Source organism: Heteronotia binoei, chromosome 5 (genome assembly GCF_032191835.1).
Source record: "Heteronotia binoei isolate CCM8104 ecotype False Entrance Well chromosome 5, APGP_CSIRO_Hbin_v1, whole genome shotgun sequence".
NCBI lineage: Eukaryota > Metazoa > Chordata > Lepidosauria > Squamata > Gekkonidae > Heteronotia > Heteronotia binoei.
The window spans coordinates 3,289,223-3,315,527 of record NC_083227.1 but is presented as its reverse complement, the minus strand read 5'-3'; the positions used below and the strand labels follow the sequence as shown (position 1 = coordinate 3,315,527).

Sequence of the window (26,305 nt, the reverse complement as noted above, 5' to 3'; positions counted from 1 at the left end):
CGAGGCCATCCCCTGAGAAGAACATCAGAAGAGCCCTGCTGGGTCAGACCAGGGAGGGTCCATCTAGTCCAGCCTCCTGCCTCACACAGGCGCCAGCCAGTTCTTCTGGAGGCCCAGCAACAGGGCAGAGAGGCCGAGGCCTTCCCCTGAGAAGAACCTCAGGAGAACCCTGCTGGGTCAGACCAGGGAGGGTCCATCTAGTCCAGCCTCCTGTCTCACACAGGGGCCAACCAGTTCCTCTGGAGGGCCAACAACAGGGCAGAGAGGCCGAGGCCATCCCCTGAGAAGAACATCAGAAGAGCCCTGCTGGGTCAGACCAGGGAGGGTCCATCTAATCCAGCCTCCTGTCTCACACAGGGGCCAACCAGTTCCTCTGGAGGGCCAACAACAGGGCAGAGAGACCGAGGCCATCCCCTGAGAAGAACATCAGAAGAGCCCTGCTGGGTCAGACCAGGGAGGGTCCATCTAGTCCAGCCTCCTGTCTCACACAGTGGCCAGCTGGTTCCTCTGGAGGGCCAACAACAGGGCAGAGAGACTGAGGCCTTCCCCTGAGAAGAACACCAGAAGAGCCCTGCTGGGTCAGACCAGTGAGGGTCCATCTAGTCCAGCCTCCTGCCTCACACAGGCGCCAGCCAGCTCTTCTGGAGGTCCAGCAACAGGGCAGAGAGGCCGAGGCCTTCCCCTGAGAAGAACCTCAGGAGAACCCTGCTGGGTCAGACCAGGGAGGGTCCATCTAGTCCAGCCTCCTGTCTCACACAGGGGCCAACCAGTTCCACTGGAGGGCCAACAATAGGGCAGAGAGGACGAGGCCATCCCCTGAGAACAACATCAGAAGAGCCCTGCTGGGTCAGACCAGGGAGAGTCCATCTAGTCCAGCCTCCTGTCTCACACAGGGGCCAACCAGTTCCTCTGGAGGGCCAACAACAGGGCAGAGAGGCCGAGGCCTTCCCCTGAGAAGAACAAGAGATCAACCGTGCTGGGTCAGACCAGTGAGGGTCCATCTAGTCCAGGCTCCTGCCTCACACAGTGGCCAGCCAGTTCCTCTGGAGGGCCCGCAACAGGACATGGAGGCCGAGGCCTTCCCCTGAGAAGAACAAGAGATCAACCGTGCTGGGTCAGACCAGGGAGGGTCCATCTAGTCCAGGCTCCTGCCTCACACAGTGGCCAGCCAGTTCCTCTGGAGGGCCCACAACAGGACATGGAGGCCGAGGCCTTCCGCTGAGAAGAACCTCAGAAGAGCATTGCTGGTTAAGACCAGGGAGGGTCCATCTAGTCCAGCCTCCTGTCTCACATAGAGGCCAACCAGTTCCTCTGGAGGGCCAACCGCAGGGCAGAGAGGCTGAGAACTTTGTAAGAGCATCAGAAGAGCCCTGATGGGTCAGACCTGTAAACTCTTGGAGGACTGGCTATATCAGGGCTGTGTGGCCTAATATGCAAAGGAGCTCCTGGTTCTAAAGAAAAGCCCTGGGCATGTGGTTTTGGATGTGTCCCGCCCCCCCCCTCCCCGCCGAATCCCCATTGGCAGGAGCTTCAACGTTCTCCGAAGGGGCTCCTCGTTGGGTTGCCAACTACTGACATGGGAAGACTTGGAGAATTTAGGGGTGGGGCCTGGGGAGGGTGGGATTTGAGGCAGGAGAGACTCAGCGGGATATAATGCCATAAACTCCACCTCACAAAACAGCCATTTTGTTCAGGGCATTAGTTCTTGATCCTCCGGAGGTCAGTTGTGAGGGTGGGAGATTTCCAGGTGGTACCTGGAAGTCGGCAACCCTAGCCCCTCTCTCTGTGTGGGTCTCACTGAAAGTCCATCAGGGGTGCATGCCAAGCGACTGGGTAGGGTTGCCCATAGTACCATAGAGTTTTCCCTTCCAAATTGCTAGAGCGCAAGAACCAGAGTTTCCCCAGAAACACCTAAAGCAGCCAGCGCACGACATCACCGGCACGGTGATGTCACTTGTGGGTGATGTCATCGTGCCGGCGACGTTGGGGGAGGTTCCAGTGTGGGCTGGTGGGGTTGTGAATCTCCAGGGCGGGAGGACCCCCGCCCAGCCTGAGGTTGGGGGATTTGACCTGGAAGGGATTTGTCTCAAGGGGATCTGATGACGTTTTCGCCTATCCACAGTTTGGCTTCGGGAGCAGCGGAGGCGACCCAGGGGCAGAGGTGTCCGCTCAAGAAGCCCAAGATCAGGCCGTCCTGCAGCAGGTCCAGGTGAGTTTGGTGCAGGAGGGGAAGCTGGAGGGGGGTGGAGTCCCCCCACTCATTCTGCCTCCCCCACCAAGTCAGTGTGTTTGATTTCCTTCATGGAGGTCCGCCACTGAGAGTTCCAAACGAAGTGAGGCTTCCGAGAACTCTCTTTGTGCCACACCCCCCCCCACAACTCTCGCGTGCGCAAAAAAGACATAGCCTTGGGAAAAGTGCAGAAAAGGGCAACTGGAATGAGTAAAGGGTTGGAACACTTTCCCGATGAAGAAAGGTTAAAACGCTTGGGGCTCTTAAGCTTGGAGAAACGTTGACTGCGGGGTGACATGATAGAGGTTTACAAGATTATGCAGGGGATGGAGAAAGCAAAGAAAGAAGTCCTTTTCTCCCTTTCTCACAATACAAGAACTTGTGGGCATTCAATGAAATTGCTGAGCAGTCGGGTTAGAACAGATAAAAGGAAGTCCTTCACCCAAAGGGTGATTAACATGTGGAATTCACTGCCACAGGAGGTGGTGGCGGCTACAAGCATAGACAGCTGCAAGAGGGGATTGGCTAAACATGGAGCAGAAGTCTATCAGTGGCTATTAGCTACAGCTTATTGTTGGAACTCTCTGTCTGGGGCAGTGATGCTCTGTGTTCTTGGTGCTTGGGGGGGCACAGTGGGAGGGCTTCTAGTGCCCTGCCCCCACTGATGGACCTCCTGATGGCACCTGGTTTTTTTGGCCACTGTGTGACACAGAGTGTTGGACTGGAGGGGCCATTGGCCTGATCCAACATGGCTTCTTTTGTATTCTTATGTGACACAGAGTGTTGGACTGGATGGGCCATTGGCCTGATCTAACAGGGCTTCTCTTATGTTCTCATATCTGGGGCAGTGATGCTCTGTATTCTCGGTGCTTGGGAGGGCTTCTAGCCCCACTGGTGGACCTCCTGATGGCACTTGGGGGTTTTTTGGCCATTGTGTGACACAGAGTGTTGGACTAGATGGGCCATTGGCCTGATCCAACATGGCTTCTCTTATGTTCTCATATCTGGGGCAGTGATGCTCTGTATTCTCGGTGCTTGGGAGGGCTTCTAGCCCCACTGGTGGACCTCCTGATGGCACTTGGGGTTTTTTTGGCCATTGTGTGACACAGAGTGTTGAACTGGATGGGCCATTGGCCTGATCCAACATGGCTTCTCTTATGTTCTTAATTTCATGTTCATCTGAATATCCATCACTGGATAAAGGCTCTGGATTACACTCTTCATTTTGTATACATTTTGTCAGATATATGGACTGTAATGTAATGGACCACTGGAGATCTGGGCCCTGCGGGACATCGAGGTTTCGCAGGGCCTGTAAGATGGAGCTCTCCCACCAGGCTTTTAATTAATCTAGCAGACATCCTTGGAAAGTCATAGAATCTTAGAGTTAGAAGGGACCTCCAGGGTCATCTAGTCCAACCCCCTGCACAATGCAGGAAACTCACAAACCCCTCCCCCTAAATTCACAGGATCTTCCTTGCTGTCAGATGGCCATCTAGCCTCTGTTTAAAAACCTCCAAGGAAGGAGAGCCCACCACCTCCCGAGGAAGCCTGTTCCACTGAGGAACCGCTCTCACGGTCAGGAAGGTCTTCCTGAAGTTGAGTCGGAAACTCTTTTGATTTCAACCCCTTGGTTCTGGTCCTACCTTCTGGGGCCACAGAAAAGAATTCCACACCATCCTCTCTAGGACAGCCCTTCCCCCAGCATTTCACCATTATAGTGTTACGTTATGCTGTCCGGCATTGGCCACATGTTGTTGGGCGGTTTCGCCGCCAATATCTGTAAGATTGTTTATTGCACTGCTCCCTTTTTTATGTAATGTCTGTTTTATGACATAATTTTAACTCTGTTGTTTTACTGTTGTAAGCCGCCCTGAGCCCACTTGCGAGATAGGGCGGGATATAAATCCAAAAATTACATATTAAATTACCTCTCCTGAATTACTTCTGCCGACACCACACCTGGGCTAATATAATAGACTCGTAGAGTTGGAAGGGACCTCTAGGACCTAGTCCAATCCCCTGCACAATGCAGGGACTTCACAAATACACACGCATTCCCTGTGGCCTTGCTCCATGCCCAGAAGATGGCAAAAACCTCCAGGATTCCTTGCCAAATTGGACTGGAGAAAAATTGTTGCCTGACCTGACCCCAAAGTGACAATCACTATTTCCCTGGGCGTGTAAGAAAGGGCCACAAGAATTAAGCATTGATGCAGCCCTTGCTGCCTTCCTTCTCATGATCTGCCTAAGTTCACAGAATCAGCATCGCTGTCAGGTGGCCATCTAGCCTCTGCTTAAAAACCTCTAAGGAAGGAGAGCCCACCACCTCCTGAACAGAAAGCCCGTTCCACTGAGGAACGGCTCTAACAGTCAGGAATCCTAGAGTTGGAAGGGATCTCCAGGGTCATCTAGTCCAACCCCCTGCACAATGCAGGAAACTCACAAACACCTCCCTCTAAATTCACAAGATCTTCATTGCTGTCAGAAGCCCATCTTGCCTCTGTTTAAAAACCTCCAAGGAAGGCGAGCCCACCACCTCCTGAGGAAGCCTGTTCCACTGAGGAACCACTCTCACGGTCAGGAAGTTCTTCCTAATGTTGAGACGGAAACTCTTAATGTCATTTCAACCCATTGGTTCTGGTTCTACCTTATGGGCAGCAGAAAACAATTCCACACCATCCTCTCTATGACAGCCCTTCAAGTACTTGAAGATGGTAATCCTCTCACCTCTCAGCCGCCTCCTCTCCAGGCTAAACATCCCCAGCTCCTTCAACCTTTCCTCATAGGACTTGGTCTCCAGACCCCTCACCATCTTCGTCACCCTCCTCTGGACCCATTCCAGTTTGTCTATATCGTTCTTAAAATGTGGTGCCCAAAACTGAACACAAGACTCCAGCTTGTCTTGATATGTCCTCTTTGTCTTTTTCCTTTCAGTTACTGAACACCTGCGCTAAAGACACAACACGAATGATTCAAAACCTGCCTAATTAATTTAATTTAATTTTTCGATTTATACCCCACCCCATCCAGCAAGCAAGCTCAGGGCAATGTACAACATTAAAACAACAATTAAAACAACATTAGAAGAAGAATTGCAGATTTATGCCCCACCCTTCTCTCTGAATCAGAGACTCAGAGTGGCTTACAATCTCCTGTGTTTTCTCCCCCCACAACAGGCACCCTGTGAGGTGGGTGGGGCTGAGAGAGCTCTCCCAGAAGCTGCCCTTTCAAGGACAACCTCTGCTAGAACTATGGCTGACCCAAGGCCATTCCATTCAGAACCGCTGTACAGTACTGTATTAATACAGCACTATGAAATGTTTTTAAATAATTTAAATATGTAATTATGTTTTATATGTTTTATTGGTTTTTAATGGAATTAATGCGATGCTGTGAGCCGCCCTGAGCCCGCTTGCGGAGAGGGCAGGATATAAGCGTAACGTAATAAATAAATAAATACATACCGTATTTTTCGGACCATAAGATGCACTTTTCCCCCCCAAAAAAGTGGGGGGGAAAGTGTGTGCGTCTTATGGTCCAAAGGTACGTACCTTGGGGGGGGGCGATCCGTTGCTTCTGCCTCCGATCTGGCGCTTCCCCCACGCCTGCCTGCCTGGCTCCATCTTCTTCAGGCAAGCGCTGGGATCGCTCCACGTGGCCCCACCGCAAACCCAGCGCTTTGCAAGCGCCGGCTGCGAAGGGGGCAGCGTGCTTCCTCCTTGTCTGTCTGCCTGGCTCCACCTCTGATGCTTAAAGCAAGCGCTGGGATCGCTCCCTCCGCTCTCTGATCCCAGCGCTTGCTTTAAACATCACAACTGAAGCCAGGCACACAGGCAAGGAGGAAGCACGCTGCCCCCTCCGCAGCCGGCGCTTGCGAAGCGCTGGGTTTGCGGTGGGGCCACGTGAAGCGATCCCAGCGCTTGTCTGAAGAAGATGGAGCCAGGCAGGCAGGCGCGGGGGAAGCGCCGGATCGGAGGCAGAGGCAGCGGATCGCCCCCTAGGAGGAAGGTGCATCCTATGGTCTGGAGCGCCTTATGGACCGAAAAATACGGTAAATACATAAATAAAGGTGCAAGTGGAGGAGTGGGGAATCAAACCCGGTTCTCCCAGATAAGAGAGCTATGGCTGACCCAAGGCCATTCCAGCAGCTGCAAGTGGAGGAGTGGGGAATCAAACTCATTTCTCCCAGATAAGAGAGCTCTGGCTGACCCAAGGCCATTCCAGCAGGTGCAAGTGGAGGAGTGGGGAATCAAACCCGGTTCTCCCAGATAAGAGTCCACGCACTTCACCACTATACCAAACTGGCTCTCATTAAAATGAATCCATTCAAAACATCATCACCCCAAAAATGTGGATCAGATTCGAGAGCAGTAGTCAGTACAGCAACCCCCCCCCCCCCACATCGTGTAGGCTGGAAGCTTTCAACGCAGCTAGATGGTCGGGTGCTGGGGGAGCGATGCCCCAATTCATAGGCTGCCCACTGGATCAAGTAAAAGCCTGGTGGAAGAGCCCTGTCTTACAGGGCCTGCAGAATTTGGACAGGTTCCGCAGGGAGCTCATTCCACCAGGTAGGGGCCTGGACCAAAAAGGCCCCGGTCCTCGTTGAAGCCAGACGGGCCTAGACACATTCAGTCTGATTACTTCCCCAAGGACGCTGAGTGCCGCCTTGGCAGCAGATGGGTGGCAGATGAACAGTGCCGGTGGAAAGGAGGAAGGGGATCTGAAAGGGAAGCTGTGAGGGGATACAGATTAATAGAGTGAAGGTTCTAGTATGGATTGAAGCCCTTCCTTCTCAGATGGGAGGTTTCTTTTGATGCTAGTCTGATCAGAGAGACCCCTTTCTCCTTTTATAATCAATGGGTCCTCCCGGGGTCTCCACTTCCTGTGACTCTCTTTCTTCCTCTTTTTTCCCCTGCAGTTGGCTTTGTATGGCGCTCCAGGACCAATGGGACATACTGACGAATCTGGGCTCTTGGTGGGTATGAGCAGCGGGGTGAGGGTCTTTCCAGGAGGACATCTAGGTCTCAAATATGGGGAACATGTCTGCATGCAGCAGAAACTTTGATGTGTGTGGCGGAGGGGGGGGGGGGTTCAGGGGGGTATGAGAGCCAGTTTGGTGTAGTGGTTCAGTGCGTGGACTCTTATCTGAGAGAACCGGGTTTGATTCCCCACTCCTCCACTTTCACCTGCTGGAATGGCCTTGGGTCAGCCATAGCTCTGGCAGAGGTTGTCCTTGAAAGGGCAGCTTCTGGGAGAGCTCTCTCAGCCCTGCCTACCTCACAGGGTGTCTGTTGTGGGGGAGGAAGGGAAAGGAGATTGTAGGCCGCTCTGAGACTGTCCTTGAAAGGGCAGCTTCTGGGAGAGCCCTCTCCAGCCCCACTCACCTCACAGGGTGTCTGTTGTGGGGGAGGAAGGGAAAGGAGATTGTAGGCCACTCTGAGACTGTCCTTGAAAGGGTAGCTTCTGGGAGAGCCCTCTCCAGCCCCACCCACCTCACAGGGTGTCTGTTGTGGGGGAGGAAGGTAAAGGAGATTGTAGGCCTCTCTGAGACTCTGTCCTTGAAAGGGCAGCTTCTGGGAGAGCTCTCTCAGCCCCACCCACCTCACAGCATGTCTGTTTTGGAGGAAGAAGGGAAAGGAGATTGTAGGCAGCTCTGAGACTCTGTCCTTGAAAGCACAGCTTCTGGGAGAGCTCTCTCAGCCCCACCAACCTCACAATTCAAAAGAACAGTGGCAGCACAATATATGAAATACAAAAATACAAAATATTGTGCACAAACAAACACTCTTAACTGGTGTATATAAAGTTCTATTATAATGAAATGAACAGCCCACAACAGTGGGCATACATTCATACAGTATAAATAGAAAACAACAGTCTCAAAACAATACTCCAAGGAGGACCCCACACAGTCACAGAGTTTTCCAAAATGAGTACAAAGACTCAAAAATAATGTTCCGCAGGAGTCCCTCCGTTGTTTGTTGACTTCTGAAGGACAAATTCTAACCTTCACGCAAACCCCGGATTTGATTGCGTTCCGCTGCTCCTGCAGCTTCCTCGTAAGTCAAACTGAAAACTCCAGCCAAGTTCTTTCTCAAACGCCCATTTAGGTATCTTAATTTGCGGCCAACCTCACAGCATGTCTGTTGTGGGGGAAGAAGGGAAAGGAGATTGTAGGCTGCTCTGAGACTGTCCTTGAAAGGGCAGCCTCTGGGAGAGCTCTCTCAGTCCCACCCACCTCACAGCATGTCTGTTGTGGGGGAAGAAGGGAAAGGAGATTGTAGGCAGCTCTGAGACTCTGTCCTTGAAAGCACAGCTTCTGGGAGAGCTCTCTCAGCCCCACCGACCTCACAGCATGTCTGTTGTGGGGGAAGAAGGGAAAGGAGATTGTAGGCTGCTCTGAGACTGTCCTTGAAAGGGCAGCCTCTGGGAGAGCTCTCTCAGTCCCACCCACCTCACAGCATGTCTATTGTGGGGGAGGAAGGTAAAGGAGATTGTAGGCTGCTCTGAGACTCTGTCCTTGAAAGGGCAGCCTCTGGGAGAGCTCTCTCAGTCCCACCCACCTCACAGCATGTCTGTTGTGGGGGAAGAAGGGAAAGGAGATTGTAGGCTGCTCTGAGACTGTCCTTGAAAGGGCAGCCTCTGGGAGAGCTGTCTCAGTCCCACCCACCTCACAGCATGTCTGTTGTGGGGGAGGAAGGTAAAGGAGATTGTAGGCTGCTCTGAGACTCTGTCCTTGAAAGGGCAGCTTCTGGGAGAGCTCTCTCAGCCCCACCCACCTCACAGGGCGTCTGTTGTGGGGGAGGAAGGGAAAGGAGATTGTGAGCCACTCTGAGACTGAGATTCGGAGTGGAGGGCAGGATATAAATCCAGTATCATCATCATCATTATCCTGGAGCTTACAGTAGGCCCTGTACTAAGAGCCCTATAAGCTCTTGGGGGATTAGCTACATCAGGGGTGTGCGGCCTAATATGCAAAGGAGTTCTTGCTCCAAAAAAGAAAGCCCTCGCGTAAGCCACTCTGGGTCCCCCAATAAGGTAGCAACATGAGGCACAGATGAGATAAAATAAATACAGGAAGAAATACTTTGTGCTAGAAAAGATGACAATTCCAGTCACCGAATTCTGCAAAGTGTCAAGAATTTATTAGCTGATCTTGCTTGCTCCTGGCAGTTTATTCAGCTTGCCCTATTCAAAGATCGGGGCAAAGATAAGCCTGGTCCCAGCTGCCACCCCGCCCCACACCCTGGCCGGCCGGCCCGTGGCCACTGAGCCAAGCCTCACCGGGCCCTATTCATGAGACTTCCTCATTCTTCCCACAGTCCTGAGAACTTCCCGTGTTGCCCTCAAAGCCCTGAAAACTGAGGTCCTCGGGATGAGAATCAAAGTACCTGTCACGACTCCGGGGGGGGGGGGTGTCTTACCAAGTGCTGCCACCACTCTGGGTTCAAGGTTCCCCTCGAGAAGGCCCAGAGTCCCCTCCAAAGCCCTTCAGGCATCCCTTCCTAGGCCAAATAATAGGCGTGAGGACCAGGCACAGTGAACAACAAAAAGGTTCCTTGCAGTGCAGTAAAAATTAACAAGGTGCATTGACCAGTAAAAGGGTGAAGGGGAAATAAACAAATGCCCTAACACGTCTCTCTATACAGTTCCTACTGTCGGTCAGACCTGGGGCTTCTCACCCTACCTCACAGGGTGAGGATCTCTCCCTGGCAGCAGCCCTTCCTCCTAGGAAAAGAACCCCTGCTTCCTGGGCTTGGCCTTTATATATTCTCTTCCCAGGTCCCACCCCTCTCTGGGCCTGTTTGCCTCCAAACCCCTCGCTACCCAATCAGAGGGGATACTGAGCGATGTAGGCTTTTCCCAGTAACTCCCAAGCAGGCTTCCCTGGGGCCTGCAGGCCTCGCTAGGCCCAGCATCATGACAGTACCTCGGCAGGGTCTCTGGCCCAATTAAATGGGGCAGCTATTGTGAGGGGGGCACCTCTCTGAGCTGAATCCATCCCCCCCGCCCCCGGCCCACAACAGACTATCCCCCGTGTGACGCTGAGATTCTTTCTTTTCCTTTAGGGAAACAATGGAGATGTGGGACCATGTGGGCTTCTTGGAGAACTCGTAGGTGCCGCCCTGCCCTCGGTAACTGCAAGGGTTTCTGGGAAAGATGGCACAGCAACGGACTCAGCAAAAGCCCAGTTGCTGCGTGCACCGCCTTCAGTTTTGGAAAATTCAAAGGATCTGGACACTGTACTCCCAAACAGCACACAAGGAGATAAGTATTTGTTAATGGGATGTACCATGCAGGGGGCTCGCCAGTTTTCATTTATTCGAGAAAGTCTACATTGCTGAGCAGTGGGGTTAGAACTGATAAAAGGAAGTACTTCTTCACCCAAAGGGTGATTAACATGTGGAATTCACTGCCACAGGGTGGTGGCTACAAACATAGCCAGCTTCAAGAGGGGATTGGATAAACATGGAGCAGAGGTCCAACAATGACTATCAGCCACAGGGAATAGATGGAACTCTCTGTCTGGTGCAGTGATGCTCTGTATTCTTGGTGCTTGTGGAGGGGAGGCACAGTGGGAGGACTTCTAGCCCCACTGGTGGACCTCCTGATGGCACTTGGGTTTTTGGCCACAGTGTGACAAAGCATAGCTGGTCTTGAGGACAAAAGGAGATTGAGGAAGAATCGCACTGCTACAGCACCAACCCCAAATCAGACTTTTCCCTGCAGCCGCTGTGGCCGGACCTGCCTGTCCCGCATTGGTCTTGTCAGCCACCAGCGAGCCTGCAGCAAACGTGGGCTATTGCACCTTTCTTAAATCTTCGTTCGCGAAGCCAAGCCGAGAGAGAGAGAGAGACAAAGAGTGTTGGACTGGACGGGCCATTGGTCTGATCCAACATGGCTTCTCTTATGTTCTTACGTGACACAGAGTGTTGGACTGGAGGGGCTATTGGCCTGATCCAACATGGCTTCTCTTATGTGACACAGAGTGTTGGACTGGATGGGCAAATTGGCCTGATCCAACATGGCTTCTCTTATGTTCTTATGTGACACAGAGTGTTGGACTGGATGGGCCATTGGCCTGATCCAACATGGCTTCTCTTATGTGACACAGAGTGTTGGACTGGATGGGCGAATTGGCCTGATCCAACATGGCTTCTCTTATGTTCTTATGTGACACAGAGTGTTGGACTGGATGGGCCATTGGCCTGATCCAACATGGCTTCTCTTATGTGACACAGAGTGTTGGACTGGATGGGTGAATTGGCCTGATCCAACATGGCTTCTCTTATGTTCTTATGTGACACAGAGTGTTGGACTGGAGGGGCTATTGGCCTGATCCAACATGGCTTCTCTTATGTGACACAGAGTGTTGGACTGGATGGGCGAATTGGCCTGATCCAACATGGCTTCTCTTATGTGACACAGAGTGTTGGACTGGATGGGCGAATTGGCCTGATCCAACATGGCTTCTCTTATGTTCTTATGTGACACAGAGTGTTGGACTGGATGGGCCATTGGCCTGATCCAACATGGCTTCTCTTATGTGACACAGAGTGTTGGGCTGGATGGAGCATTGGACTGATCCAACAGGGCTTCTCTTATGTTCTTATGTGACACAGAGTGTTAGACTGGATGGGCCATTGGCCTGATCCAACATGGCTTCTCTTATGTGACACAGAGTGTTAGACTGGATGGGCCATTGGCCTGATCCAACATGGCTTCTCTTATGTGACACAGAGTGTTAGACTGGAGGGGCCATTGGCCGATCCAACATGGCTTCTCTTATGTGACACAGAGTGTTGGACTGGATGGGCCATTGGCCTGATCCAGCAGGGCTTCTCTTATGTGACACAGAGTGTTGGACTGGATGGGCCATTGGCCTGATCCAGCAGGGCTTCTCTTATGTGACACAGAGTGTTGGACTGGATGGGCCATTGGCCTGATCCAACATGGCTTCTCTTATGTGACACAGAGCGTTGGACTGGATGGGCCATTGGCCTGATCCAACATGGCTTCTCTTATGTGACACAGAGTGTTGGACTGGATGGGCCATTGGCCTGATCCAACATGGCTTCTCTTATGTTCTTATGTGACTCAGAGTGTTGGATTGGATGGGCCATTGGCCTGATCTAACACGGCTTCTCTTATGTGACACAGAGTGTTGGACTGGATGGGCCATTGGCCTGATCCAACATGGCTTCTCTTATGTTCTTACGGCATATAGGCTTTTAAAGACAAAATATTGTAGCCATCACTGAAATACATTGGAAAAGGAACATTCAGCACTTTAGGAAGAAATATGAAATACCTAATTTAGATGTCGAATGCAGCCCTGGTTATTGTGCTGTGATTCTTTGGCTCAAGATATCAGCCTATGGCTGCCCCAAGGCTTCCTCTCTCTTGAGGGCCAAGAGAAGCTGGCAGCCCATAAGAACATCAGAGAAGCCATGTTGGATCAGGCCAACGGCGCATCCAGTCCAACACTCTGTAGCCAAAAAACCCAGGTGCCATCACGAGGTTCACCAGTGGGGCCAGGACACTAGAAGTTCTCTGTACCCACCCCCCCAAGAACAAAGAATATAGAGCATCACTGCCCCAGACAGAGTTTCATCAATACCCTGTGTCTAATAGCCACTGATGGACCTCTCCTCCAGATGCTGATCCAATCCCCTCTTGAAGCTGGCTATGCTTGTGGCCGCCACCACCTCCTGTGGCAGTGAATTCCACAAGTTAATCACCCTTTGGGTGAAGAAGGACTTCCTTTTATCAGTTCTAACCTGACTGCTCAGCAATTTCATTGAATGCCCACGAGTTCTTGTATTGTGAGAAAGGGAGAAAAGTACTTCTTTCTCTACTTTCTCCATCCCAGTCTTTTGGTGTTAAATCAAAAATTGCTTTATTGTAGAAACTCAGAAGCTTTACCAAGGACAGAATCCTTGGAAGTAATGACGTTTACATGGGTACATAGTTGCTATATAGGATTACTTCAAAGGATAGTATACAGATGCAATTTGAGTCACGGGTTCAAAGGTTACTACACAGTATCTCTTTTATTACTAAGGGATTCAGGCTATTAAAAATGTTTCCCTTTCTCACACTTCTCCTAGACGTGATAAGAACTGTCTGTGTGAATCTGGGGGAGAGGCACCTCACAGCTTCACCAGCCAGGCTGGATAGATTTACTTGGGCTAGATAGATTTACTGCTTGCCCAAATGTTGTAAAAAGGAGGGGGGCGGTGGATACCAGTGGCCTGCTCTCTGTCTTAAGAAACCATCATGGCTTAGAAATATGTATGCTTGACACACGCCTCCCTGATGTAGCCAATCCTCCAAGAGCTTACAGGGTTTTTCATGCAGGGCCTCCTGTAAGCTCCAGGAGGACTGGCTACGTCAGGGGTGTGGGGCCTAATATGCAAATAAGTTCCTGCTGCAAAACGAGCTCTGCTCATTTCCTGCACATTGGTACAAAGTTCTGCTCTCGAGGTCCGTGTAGGTGGGAGTAGAACCCGTCGTCTCAGCCTCGTCACCGGGGTACTGACAGTCTGCCTTTTTTTTTTTGCCCTTTACAGGGACGCTGTGGTTTGCTGGACCCCACAGAGCCTGAAGGAATCGCTGTCCCACCGGTAAGCTCAGTTTTTTCTTTCTCTTTTTAATGAAAGAAAATTATTTAAACTTGAATACTAAAACCTATACAAATCCAAATACCAGTAACAATGACCATAGAAGAATTACTTGTATACAAGTAGGGATACACCGAGTACATAAATGAATATTTATGTAGGTATATAAATGTATATAAAGAGCCCTGTGGCGCAGAGTATTAAAGCTGCAGTACTGCAGTCCTAAGCTTTGCTCACGACCTGAGTTCGATCCCCGGTGGAAGCTGGATTCAGGTAGCCAGCATGAGGTTGAGCCAGCCTTCCATCTTTCCGAGGTGGGTCAAATGAGCACCCAGCTTGCTGGGGGGAAAGCGTAGAGGACTGGGGAAGGCAATGGCAAACCACTCCGTAAAAAGTCTGCCGTAAAAACGTGAAAGCAACGTCACCCCAGAGAAACGACTAGAAATCTTACTTTTTTCTCTACCTCCTCTATCCCGTGCATAGTCTTGTAAACCTCTATCATGTCATTCTGCAGTCGATGTTTCCCCAAGCTAAAGAGCCCCAAGCGTTTTAACCTTTCTTCATCAGGAAAGTGTTCCAACCCTTTAATCATTCTAGTTGCCCTTTTCTGTACTTTTTCCAATGCTATAATATCTTTTTTGAGGTGCGGTGACCAGAATTGATTCCCCGCTCCTCCTTCACGTGCAGCTGCTGGTGTGACCTTGGGTCAGTCCCAAGTTCTCAGAGCAGTTCTCTCAGGAGCATTTCTTTCGAGAGCTCTCTCAGCCCCATCTGCCTTGCAGGGTGTTTGTTTTGGAGGAGGAGATTGTAAGCCACTCTGAGGGAAGGATGGGGCAGGAAGCCAAACCTCCTCCTACAAGAGAAAGCCAGCAGGGCCGATCGTGTGGTGGCCCCAAGCCTCTGACGTTTCACCTAAGCCCCAGCCTGGAGCATTTAGGAAAACTCCCAAGACAAAAGACTTCCAAGATACCCCATTTTGTTGGCCTCCAAGGTCCACTTTTAGGCTGTCTTGCCTTAAGTGCCTCAGGGAGGTGTCCTGTGAGAAGGAGAACGCTGGTCCCTGCCGCAATTGTATGAGCTTAAACTTCTGCTTTCTTTCCAACCAGGTGCCACAAGGGGAGCCAGATCCCCCCAGTGAGCAGGAAATGCCAGGGACTCAGGTAAGTGAGGGCCTTGGATGAAGGGGAACCTTGCCGGGTCAGAACAAAAGGCGGGGCCTCTGGACCAGTTTCCTGTTTCCTGCAGTGGCTGGCCAGATGCCTCCAAAGAAGCCCCTCCCCCACTGGGGCATGATGGCAACACGAGGCGGCTGAGAAGTGATAGGATCACCATCTTCAAGTACTTGAAGGGCTGTCCTCTAGAGGATGGTGTGGAATTGTTTTCTGTGGCCCCAGAAGGTAGAACCAGAACCTATGAAGAAAGGTTGAAGGAGCTGGGCATGTTTAGCCTGGAGATGAGGCAGCTGAGAGGTGACAGGATCACCATCTTCAAGTCCTTGAAGGGCTGTCATCTAGAGGATGAGGGGTCTGGAGACCAAGTCCTATGAGGAAAGGCTGAAGGAGCTGGGGATGTTTAGTCTGGAGAGGAGGCGGCTGAGACGTGATAGGATCACCATCTTCAAGTACTTGAAGGGCTGTCCTCTAGAGGATGGTGCGGAATTGTTTTCTGTGGCCCCGGAAGGTTCGACCAGAACCAATGGATTGAAATTAAATCAAAAGAGTTTCTGGCTCAACATTAGGAAGAACTTCCTGACCGTGAGAGCGGTTCCTCAGTGGAACAGGCTTCCTCGGGAGGTGGTGGGCTCGCCTTCCTTGGAGGTTTTTAAACAGAGGGTAGATGGCCATCTGACAGCAATGAAGATCCTGTGAATTTAGGGGGAAGTGTTTGTGAGTTTCCTGCATTCTGCAGGGGGTTGGACTAGTTGACCCTGGAGGTCCCTTCCAACTCTACGATTCTATGATTTAAACAGGAGAGGGCTGCCACCTCACCTGGATCTGTCTCACATTAGTAGAAGAAGAAGAACTGCAGATTTATACCCCGCCCTTTTCTCTGAATCAGAGACTCAGAGCGGCTTACAATCTCCTATAACTTCTTCCCCCACAACAGACACCCTGTGAGGTGGGTGGGGCTGAGAGGGCTCCCACAGTAGCTGCCCTTTCAAGGACAACCTCTGCCAGATCTATTGCTTCCCAAAGGCCATTCCAGCAGGTGCAAGTGGAGGAGTGGAGAATCAAACCCGGTTCTCCCAGATAAGGGAGCTCTGGCTGACCCAAGGCCATTCCAGCAGGTGCAAGTGGAGGAGTGGGGAATCAAACCCGGTTCTCCCAGATAAGAGAGCTCTGGCTGACGCAAGTCCATTCCAGCTCTCTTATTTGGGAGAACCAGGTTTGCTTCCCCACTCCTCCACTGGCAGTTGCTGGAATGGCCTTGGGTCAGCCAGAGCTCTCTTATCTGGGAGAACCGGGTTTGATTCCCCACTCCTCCACTTGCACCTACTAGAATGGCCTTGGGTCAGCCATAGCTCTCTTATCTGGGTGAACCGGGTTTGATTCCCCACTTGCACCTGCTGGAATGGTCTTGGGTCAGCCATAGCTCTCCTAGGAGTTGTCCTTGAAAGGGCAGCTTCTGGGAGAGCTCTCTCAGCCCCACCCGCCTTATACTCTGAATCTCAGAGCAGTCACAATCTCTTTTACCTTTCTCCCCCACAGCCTTGCAGCCATTTTGAACAGGAAGTGCACAGGCTTTCTCTGGCCTTGCAGCCATTTTGAACAGGAAGTGCACAGGCTTTCTCTGGCCTAGCAACCATTTTGAACAGGAAGTGTTCAGGCTTTCTCTGGCCTTTCAGCCATTTTGAACAGGAAGTGCTCTGGCTTTCTCTGGCCTTTCAGCCGTTTTGAACAAAAATGCTCGGGCTTTCTCTGGCCTTTCAGCCATTTAGAACACGAAGTGCTCAGGCTTTCTCTGGCCTAGCAGCCATTTTAGACAGGAAGCACACTGGCCTGCTCTACCTACAGATGCCATTTCTCAGCCAAATTCAAGTCCATGTTCATTATGCCAACCTTCTGATACTGATTCTCTTCTCTTAGGACCACCCTGGAGAAGAGGGTCACTCTGGAAGCAAAAGAAACCAGGTAGGAACAGGCCTTGGAAGGCATCTTCTGAACATGAGTTGAGTCCAGTAGACCCTGGGAGAGACTATTGCATTGGGGGGGGGCTCCCCTTTGGTCGCTCCCTCCCCCTGGCCAAGATTTTGTCCCAGAGGTGGAGACCAAGAGCTGAGGTAGTCTTTTCTTTTATGATGTAACCCCGCCCCCTGCACACACACTAACCGTTAAGAACATAAGAGAAGCCATGTTGGATTAGGCCAATGGCCCATCCACTCCAACACTCTGTGTCATATAAGAAAATAAGAGAAGCCCTGTTGGATCATGCCAGTGGCCCCTCCAGTCCAACACTCTGTGTCACATAAGAACATAAGAGAAGCCATGTTGGATCAGGCCAATGGCCCATCCAGTCCAACACTCTGAGTCACAGAAGAACATAAGAGAAGCCATGTTGGATTAGGCCAATGGCCCCTCCAGTCCAACACTCTGTGTCACATAAGAACATAAGAGAAGACATGCTGGATCAGGCCAATGGCCCCTCCAGTCCAACACTCTGTGTCACATAAGAACGTAAGAGAAGCCATGTTGGATCAGGCCAGTGGCCCATCCAGTCCAACACTCTGTGTCACATAAGAACATAAGAGAAGCCATGTTGGATCAGGCCAATGGCCCATCCAGTCCAACACCCTGTGTCACATAAGAACATAAGAGAAGCCATGTTGGATCAGGCCAATGGCCCATCCAGTCCAGCACTCTGTGTCACATGAGAACATAAGAGAAGCCATGTTGGATCAGGCCAATGGCCCATCCAGTCCAACACTCTGTGTCACATGAGAACATAAGAGAAGCCATGTTGGATCAGGCCAATGGCCCATCCAGTCCAGCACTCTGTGTCACATGAGAACATAAGAGAAGCCATGTTGGATCAGGCCAATGGCCCATCCAGTCCAACACTCTGTGTCACATGAGAACATAAGAGAAGCCATGTTGGATCAGGCCAGTGGCCCATCCAGTCCAACACCCTGTGTCACATAAGAACATAAGAGAAGCCATGTTGGATCAGGCCAATGGCCCATCCAGTCCAGCACTCTGTGTCACATGAGAACATAAGAGAAGCCATGTTGGATCAGGCCAATGGCCCATCCAGTCCAACACTCTGTGTCACATGAGAACATAAGAGAAGCCATGTTGGATCAGGCCAACGGCCCATCCTGTCCAACACTCTGTGTCACATAAGAACATAAGAGAAGCCATGTTGGATCAGGCCAAAGGCCCATCCAGTCCAACACTCTGTGTCACACAGTGGCCAAAAAACCCAAGTGCCATCAGGAGGTCCACCAGTTGGGCTAGAAGCCCTCTCACTGTTCCCCCCCCCCCAAGCACCCAGAATTCAGAGCATCAGTGCCCCAGACAGAGTCCAAGATAAGCTGTGACTAATAGCCACTGGTGGACCTGTGCTCCATATTTTTATCCAATCCCCTCTTGAAGCTGTCTGTGCTTGTAGCCACCACCACCTCCTGTGGCAGTGAATTCCGCATGTTAATCACCCTTTGGGTGAAGAAGGACTTCCTTTTATTAGTTCTAACTTCTTCAATCTAAATCTTCCTGTATTTTTCTCACCCTTTCCCAGGGCGTTGACGGCATCCATGGATTGAAAGGGCACCAAGGGGAGAAGGTAAGTGGGGGGGTCTTGGGGACTGAGATCGGGAAGGGAACTGGGGTGGGGAATATGCAGTTTGCGGGAGACCCCAAACACCCTGAGGGCCTCCCACTTTCAAGAGGCAGATTTCCAGGGGTCAGTCAGAAGTTTCCTTTCCCAGGAGCCGCGTCTGCCCACGCAGGCCGGCTCAGCCCAGGAGGGGCTTCCGTCTCGGGCATCCTGTTCTGTCGTGCCTGAAATCCTTCTAATAAAATATTATTCAGGGAGGGACGGTGGCTCAGTGGTAGAGCATCTGCTTGGTAAGCAGAAGGTCCCAGGTTCAATCCCCGGCATCTCCAACTAAAAAGGGTCCAGGCAAGTAGGCGTGAAAAACCTCACCTTGAGACCCTGGAGAGCCATGAATGGGGCTGTGGCTCAGTGTCTGAGCATCTGCTTGGTAAGCAGAAGGTCCCAGGTTCAATCCCCGGCATCTCCAACTAAAATGGGTCCAGGCAAGTAGGCGTGAAAAATCTCACCTTGAGACCCTGGAGAGCCGCTGCCAGTCTGAGTAGACAAGACTGACTTTGATGGACCCAGGGGGGTCTGAACATAAGAACATAAGAGAAGCCATGTTGGATCAGGCCAACGGCCCATCCAGTCCAACACTCTGTGTCACACAGTGGCAAAAATTTTTATATATACACACACACTGTGGCTAATAGCCACTGATGGATCTATGCTCCATATTTTATCTAAACCCCTCTTGAAGGTGGCTATACTTGTGGCCGCCACCACCTCCTGTGGCAGTGAATTCCACATGTTAATCACCCTTTGGGTGAAGAAATACTTCCTTTTATCCGTTTTAACCTGTCTGATTCAGTAGAAGGCAGCTTCATATGTTCATACCTATGTCTTCTTTTGGGTGGGACAGTGGCTCAGTGGTAGAGCATCTGCTTGGTAAGCAGAAGGTCCCAGGTTCAATCCTCGGCATCTGCAACTAAAAAGCTTTAGAGAAGGTGCAGAGAAGGGCAACTAGAATGATTAAAGGGCTGGAGCACTTTCCCTATGAAGAAAGGTTGAAACGCTTGGGACTCTTTAGCTTGGAGAAACGTCGACTGCGGGGTGACATGATAGAGGTTTACAAGATAATGCATGGAATGGAGAAAGTAGAGAAAGAAGTACTTTTCTCCCTTTCTCACAATACAAGAACTCGTGGGCATTCGATGAAATTGCTGAGCAGACAGGTTAAGACGGATAAAAGGAAGTACTTCTTCACCCAAAGGGTGATTAACATGTGGAATTCACTGCCACAGGAGGTGGTGGCGGCCACAAGTATAGCCACCTTCAAGAGGGGTTTAGATAAAAATATGGAGCACAGGTCCATCAGTGGCTATTAGCCACAGTGTATGTGTGTATATAACATTTTTTGCCACTGTGTGACACAGAGTGTTGGACTTGATGGGCCGTTGGCCTGATCCAACATGGCTTCTCTTATGTTCTTATGGTCCAGGCAAATAGGTGTGAAAAACCTCAGCTTGAGACCCTGGAGAGCTGCCCGTCTGAGTAGACAACACTGAAGGACTGAGAGGGGTCTAATTCAGTATAAGGCAGCTTCATAGGTTCATAGGTTCATATTTCAGCTGTCTTTAAATTGTGAGTGATTGTGCTGATCTCCAGAACTCAAATAACACAGTGAAGACAGAGACGGGTTCAGGTGGGCAGACGTATTAGTCTGAAGCAAAGTCGGGAGTCCAGTTTTATTCTGGGTTTAAGTGTTCATGTATGCACACTACTTTAGATTGAAGATGTGTGCATGCACGTGAAAGCTTACACCCAGAATGAAACTTCGTTAGTCTTAAAGATGATATTGAAGGACCCAACTTTATTCAGTGAAGACAGAGGTGGTAGAACTCATTCATGTTTCATAGTTCCCTAACATTATGGCTGCAATGTCTGGTCCATTTTGAAGGGTGTACTTCCCCCCCCCCCCAACTCCCCAAGAATGTACCTCATGGTTTCTGTTTCCTGCAGGCAGAAGAAGGATTTCCTGGCTTCAGTGGGGACACGGAGATGAAAGATGACCAGGTAAGTGTGCCCCCCTCTGCTTCTCCCTCCAGGAAGCCCCTCAGTCTTCTCCACGCCTGTTTGGGCAGTTCTGTAAGGGGAGGGCAGGATACAAATCTAATTAAATAAACAAATATATAGACAATAGTACATAAGAACATAAGAGAACCCATGTTAGATCAGGCCAATGGCCCGTCCAGTCCAACATTCTGTGTCACACAGCGGCCAAATATATATATATATATATATATATATATATATATATATATATATACACACACACACACACACACACATACACACAGATGGACCTCTGCTCCATATTTTTATCTAACCCCCTCTTGAAGGTGGCCATGCTTGTGGCCGCCGCCACCTCCTGTGGCAGTGAATTCCACATGTTAATCACCCTTTGGGTGAAGAAGTACTTCCTTTTATCCGTTTTAACCTGTCTGCTCAGCAATTTCATCGAATGCCCACGAGTTCTCGTATTGTGAGAAAGGGAGAAAAGTACTTCTTTCTCTACTTTCTCCATCCCATGCATCATCTTGTAAACCTCTATCATGTCACCCCTCAGTCGACGTTTCTCCAAGCTAAAGAGCCCTAAGCGTTTCAACCTTTCTTCATAGGGAAGGTGTTCCAGCCCTTTAATCATTCTAGTTGCCCTTTTCTGAACTTTCTCCAATGCTATAATATCCTTTTTGAGGTGCGGCGACCAGAACTGCACACAGTACTCCAAATGAGACCGCACCATCGATTTATACAGGGGCATTATGATACTGGCTGATTTGTTTTCAATTCCCTTCCTAATAATTCCCAGCATGGCGTTGGCCTTTTTTATTGCAAACGCACACTGCCTTGACATTTTCAGTGAATTATCTACCACGACCCCAAGATCTCTCTCTTGGTCAGTCTCTGCCAGTTCACACCCCATCAACTTGTATTTGTAGCTGGGATTCTTGGCCCCAATGTGCATTACTTTGCACTTGGCCACACTGAACTGCATCTGCCACGTTGACGCCCACTCACCCAGCCTCAACAGATCCCTTTGGAGTTCCTCACAATCCTCTCTGGTTCTCACCACCCTGAACAATTTAGTGTCATCCACAAATTTGGCCACTTCACTGCTCACTCCCAACTCTAAATCATTTATGAACAAGTTAAAGAGCATGGGACCCAGTACCGAGCCCTGCGGCACCCCACTGCTTACCGTCCTCCACTGCGAAGACTGCCCATTTATACTCACTCTCTGCTTCCTATTACTCAGCCAGTTTTTGATCCACAAGAGGACCTGTCCTTTTACTCCATGACTCAAGTAGAATAGGTTAAATGGCTAGCAAACCAACTTTCAGATTATTGTCTTAAACTTCTTTCTGAAAATTTTACCTATAACTCCCAAGACATGAATTTCACATGAACCTTACATAATCACACACGAACCAGAAACATGGTTCTCACGATCTCTTCTGAGAATTCTGTCTAGAGAAACCTGATTCGCTTACCACGTAGGAGTCTTGTTGTGTCTCCTGACTTAAATAGGTAATAATCTTCTAGGTAAATGGTGGGTCGTTTGATGATGAGATCTCAGTATTGGTGAGATAATCCAATAGGTGTATCTATGAATACATACAATATGCGCTCATTATCTTTTCAACCGAGATTAGAAGGCCAAATGTAGCTCCTAATCTCTCTTAAAGGCATTAGGGAAAGGAAAGGTCCCCTGTGCAAGCACAGTCGTTTCCGACTCTGGGGTGACGTTGCTTTCACAACGTTTTCACAGCAGACTTTTGACGGGGTGGTTCGCCATTGCCTTCCCCAGTCCTCTACGCTTTCCCCCCCAACAAGCTGGGGACTCGTTTGACCGACCTCGGAAGGATGGAAGGCTGAGTCAACCTTGGGCCGGCTACCTGAACCAGCTTTCGCTGGGATCGAACTCAGGTCGTGAGCAGAGAGTTCAGACCACAGTACTGCAGCTTTACCACTCTGCGCCACGGGGCACACAAAATCCCCGTATAAATATAGCGCGTTATAAATGATACTTAACAACATTATTGTATGCAGCGCCAAACACGAACTAATAATGTTGATGCCATCTTGGATTTTGGACTGAAACTGTATTGTGTAAGTGTATTGTATGTGTTGAATGAATTTTAACGATTTTACTGTATTTTATATTAACATTATGCATTTTAACTCTTATTAGCCACTTTGAGCCCAATAGGTTAGGGCAGGATATAGATATAAATCAATTTCATATTCCTGTAACTGTTTTAATGAGCTATCAAAAGATTCCTTTAAAAAACCTCATGCACGCCTAAGTTCGCCAATAGTCGAACCTGGCACTAGCTTCAGCTACAGAAAAACATGAATAATCAGCCGGAAGAGTGATAATAGAATGACAATATTGTGGCAAGGGAGTTGTGTCCCCAGAGTGCTCGTGTTACATAGCCAGAGCTCTTAATGGTCTTACGAAGCCAAGCGAGAGAGAGGGCGAAGCTTCCCACCCTCGGCCGGAAGGGGAGAACTCCTTCATGTTCCGCAATGTCTGGTACATTATCAGGGTGTATTCCCCCCTCCCCAAGAATGTGCCTCATGATTTCTGTTTCCCGCAGGGAGAAGGATTTCCCGGCATCAAGGGGGACATAGAGCTGAAAGACGACCAGGTAAATGTGCCCCCCTCTGGTTCTCCCTCCAGGAAGCCCCTCAGTCTTCTCCCCCCTCCCCAAGAATGTGCCTCACGGTTTCTGTTTCCTGCAGGGAGAAGAAGGATTTCCTGGCTTCAAGGGGGACACGGGGGTGAAAGACGACCAGGTAAGTGTGCCCCCCTCTGGTTCTCCCTCCAGGAAGCCCCTCAGTCTTCTCCAACCTCCCCAAGAATGTGCCTCACGGTTTCTGTTTCCTGCAGGGAGAAGAAGGATTTCCTGGCTTCAAGGGGGACACGGGGGTGAAAGACGACCAGGTAAGTGTGCCCCCCTCTGGTTCTCCCTCCAGGAAGCCCCTCAGTCTTCCCCCCCTCCCCAAGAATGCGCCTCATGATTTCTGTTTCCTGCAGGGAGAAGAAGGATTTCCTGGCTTCAAGGGGGACACGGAGATGAAAGATGACCAGGTAAGTGTGCCTCCCTCTGGTTAAGAACATAAGAGAAGCCATGTTGGATCAGGCCAATGGCCCATCCAGTCCAACACTCTGTGTCACACAGTGGCCAAAAATTTTTTATATATCTATATAGATATATATGAACACACTGTGGCTAATAGCCACTGATGGACCTCTGCTCCATATTTTTATCTAAACCCCTCTTGAAGGTGGCCATGCTTGTGGCCTCCACCACCTCCTGTGGCAGTGAATTCCACATGTTAATCACCCTTTGGGTGAAGAAGTACTTCCTTTTATCTTTTTTAACCTGTTTGCTCAGCAATTTCATCGAATGCCCACGAGTGCTTGTATTGTGAGAAAGGGAGAAAAGTACCTCTTTCTCTATTGTCTCCATCCCATGCATTATCTTGTAGACCTCTATCATGTCACCCCGCAGTCGACGTTTCTCCAAGCTAAAGAGCCCCAAGCGTTTCAACCTTTCTTCATAGGGAAAGTGTTCTAGCCCTTTAAGCATTCTAGTTGCCCTTTTCTGGACTTTCTCCAATGCTTTCTCCAGTGCAATTGGACTTTCTCCAATGCTATAATATCCCTCCAGGAAGCGCCTCAGTCTTCTCCCTCCTCCCCAAGAATGTACCTCACGGTTTCTGTTTCCCGCAGGGAGAAGAAGAATTTCCTGGCTTCAAGGGGGACACGGGGGTGAAAGACGCCCAGGTAAGTGTGCCCCCTTCTGGTTCTCCCTCCAGGAAGCCCCTCAGTCTTCTCCCCCCTCTCCAAGAATGTGCCTCATGATTTCTGTTTCCTGCAGGGAGAAGAAAGATTTCCTGGCTTCAAGGGGGACACAGAGATGAAAGACGACCAGGTAAGTGTGCCCCCCTCTGGGTCTCCCTCCAGGAAGCCCCTCAGTCTTCTCCACGCCTGTTTGGGCAGTTCTGCTTTTCGCTTCACCCACTCTGCCTTCTCTCCACGCTCAGGGGGAAGTTGGTGTCCCAGAATCCCGAAGTAAGGACAGGCTGGAGGGTCCCAAAGGGTGGACAGACCCCACTGAAGATCCCGGCCCCCTCGAGCTTCTTGAAGAGAAGGTGAGGAAGAGTCCCAGCTGGTTGTGCCTATGCTCCTGGGAAGGGGTGTGGGGATGGTGGATGTCCTCTGCAGCGTGTGGCTGGAACTCCTCTCTTCCAGTTACCTCTCTCTTCATCTCTCTCTCATGATCCTGGGCCTAGTGAGGCCTGCAGGCCCCAGGGAAGCCTGCTTAGGAGTTACTGTTAGAAGCCTACGTCTCCCAGGATTCCGTCTGTCTCTCTGATTGGGTTGCAGAGGTTTTGGAGGGAAACAGGCCCAGAGAGGGGTGGGGCCCGGGAAGAGAATATATAAAGGCCAACCCCAGGAAGTGGGGGTTCTTTTCCTAGGAGGAAGAGCTGCTGCCAAGGAGAGATCCTCACCCCGTGAGGTAGGGTGAGTAGGCCCAAGTCTGACTGAGACAGTAAGGACTGTATAGAGAGAGGCGTTAGGGCATTTGCTTATGCCCTTCACCCTTTTACTGTTTTATGCACCTTGCCGTTGATATTGCACTGACTTTAAAATGAACCTTTTTGTTGTTGTTCTTCACTCTGCCTCGTCCTTACGCCTGTTATTTGGCCGAAGCTAAGCTGAAGGGCTTGGGAGGGGACTCTGGACCTTCTCAAGGGGAACCCTTCTCCCAGAGTGGTGGCAGCAATTGGTAAGACCCCCCTGAGTCGTGACACATTCTCTCTTTCTCTTTTACCCACAGGGGAAGCTGGGAGTTCCTGGCCTGCCTGACTGCCCAGGGAGACAAAGTCCCAAGGTCAGTAGCTCCCCCAACCCACTCAGAAAGGCCCTTAAAGCGTAAAGAGCAGTGTGATGGTTTGAAGGAAGGGAAAGCAGAGGGGCTTGGGCCGCTGCCCACTCCCAGGGGCCCAAACGCCGTCCTCTGAGGCTGCCCTTTTCGGTCCACCTTCCGTGTTATCCTTCGATGTCCAGAGAGCCCTCGTGGGAGGGTTCCCAGAGAAGGCCTTTCAGGTCTCATCCCTCTGAACTGTGCTGGATTTGAGTCCAGTAGCGCATAGCCCACAGTGAGAGATTTTGATGTTAACAACAGACCGTTATTTCTGTTAAAGAGCCCCGTGGTGCAGAGTGGTTCCCAGAAAAGGCCTTTCAGATCTCATCCCTCTGAACCGTGCTGGATTCGTGTCCAGCGGTGCCTTAGAGGCTGACAGAATTTTGGGTCAAGACAGGTTGCCCTGTTAAGTCTGTCTGTAGCAGGAGGAAAGAGCCAGAGTCCAGCTTGAAGACTAACAAAATTTGTGGCAGAAGAAGAGCTTTCGGGAGGCACTATGAACTTCTTCAGATACAGCTGGAATGTGAGCCCATCTTTCCTATCTGTGGAAAGTGGGGTGATTTCAGATGCCAAACGACATTAGCAGGCAAATGGCAAAAGCAGGTGTTATTGGATGAGGTGTGGTGTGCAGCAGGGGTGGGATTCTAGCAGGAGCTCCTTTGCATATCAGGCCCCACCCCTTGATGGTGCCAATC

General features: G+C 50.5%; 1 protein-coding gene across 1 annotated transcript in view; it reads left to right on the top strand.

The window, feature by feature from the left end:
* Positions 1–26,305, top strand: part of LOC132571392 (paternally-expressed gene 3 protein-like) — a 150,574-nt gene that overhangs the window by 72,405 nt on the left and 51,864 nt on the right. Inside the window, exons 10-24 of the mRNA XM_060238189.1 lie at positions 2,123–2,209; positions 7,152–7,226; positions 10,303–10,476; positions 13,807–13,860; positions 14,964–15,017; positions 18,592–18,636; positions 20,632–20,685; positions 23,274–23,324; positions 23,419–23,472; positions 23,567–23,620; positions 23,714–23,767; positions 24,413–24,466; positions 24,561–24,614; positions 24,727–24,834; positions 25,524–25,577. Coding sequence (XP_060094172.1) covers positions 2,123–2,209; positions 7,152–7,226; positions 10,303–10,476; positions 13,807–13,860; positions 14,964–15,017; positions 18,592–18,636; positions 20,632–20,685; positions 23,274–23,324; positions 23,419–23,472; positions 23,567–23,620; positions 23,714–23,767; positions 24,413–24,466; positions 24,561–24,614; positions 24,727–24,834; positions 25,524–25,577 — 1,026 coding nt within the window. The remainder of the gene's footprint in view (positions 1–2,122; positions 2,210–7,151; positions 7,227–10,302; positions 10,477–13,806; positions 13,861–14,963; positions 15,018–18,591; positions 18,637–20,631; positions 20,686–23,273; positions 23,325–23,418; positions 23,473–23,566; positions 23,621–23,713; positions 23,768–24,412; positions 24,467–24,560; positions 24,615–24,726; positions 24,835–25,523; positions 25,578–26,305) is intronic.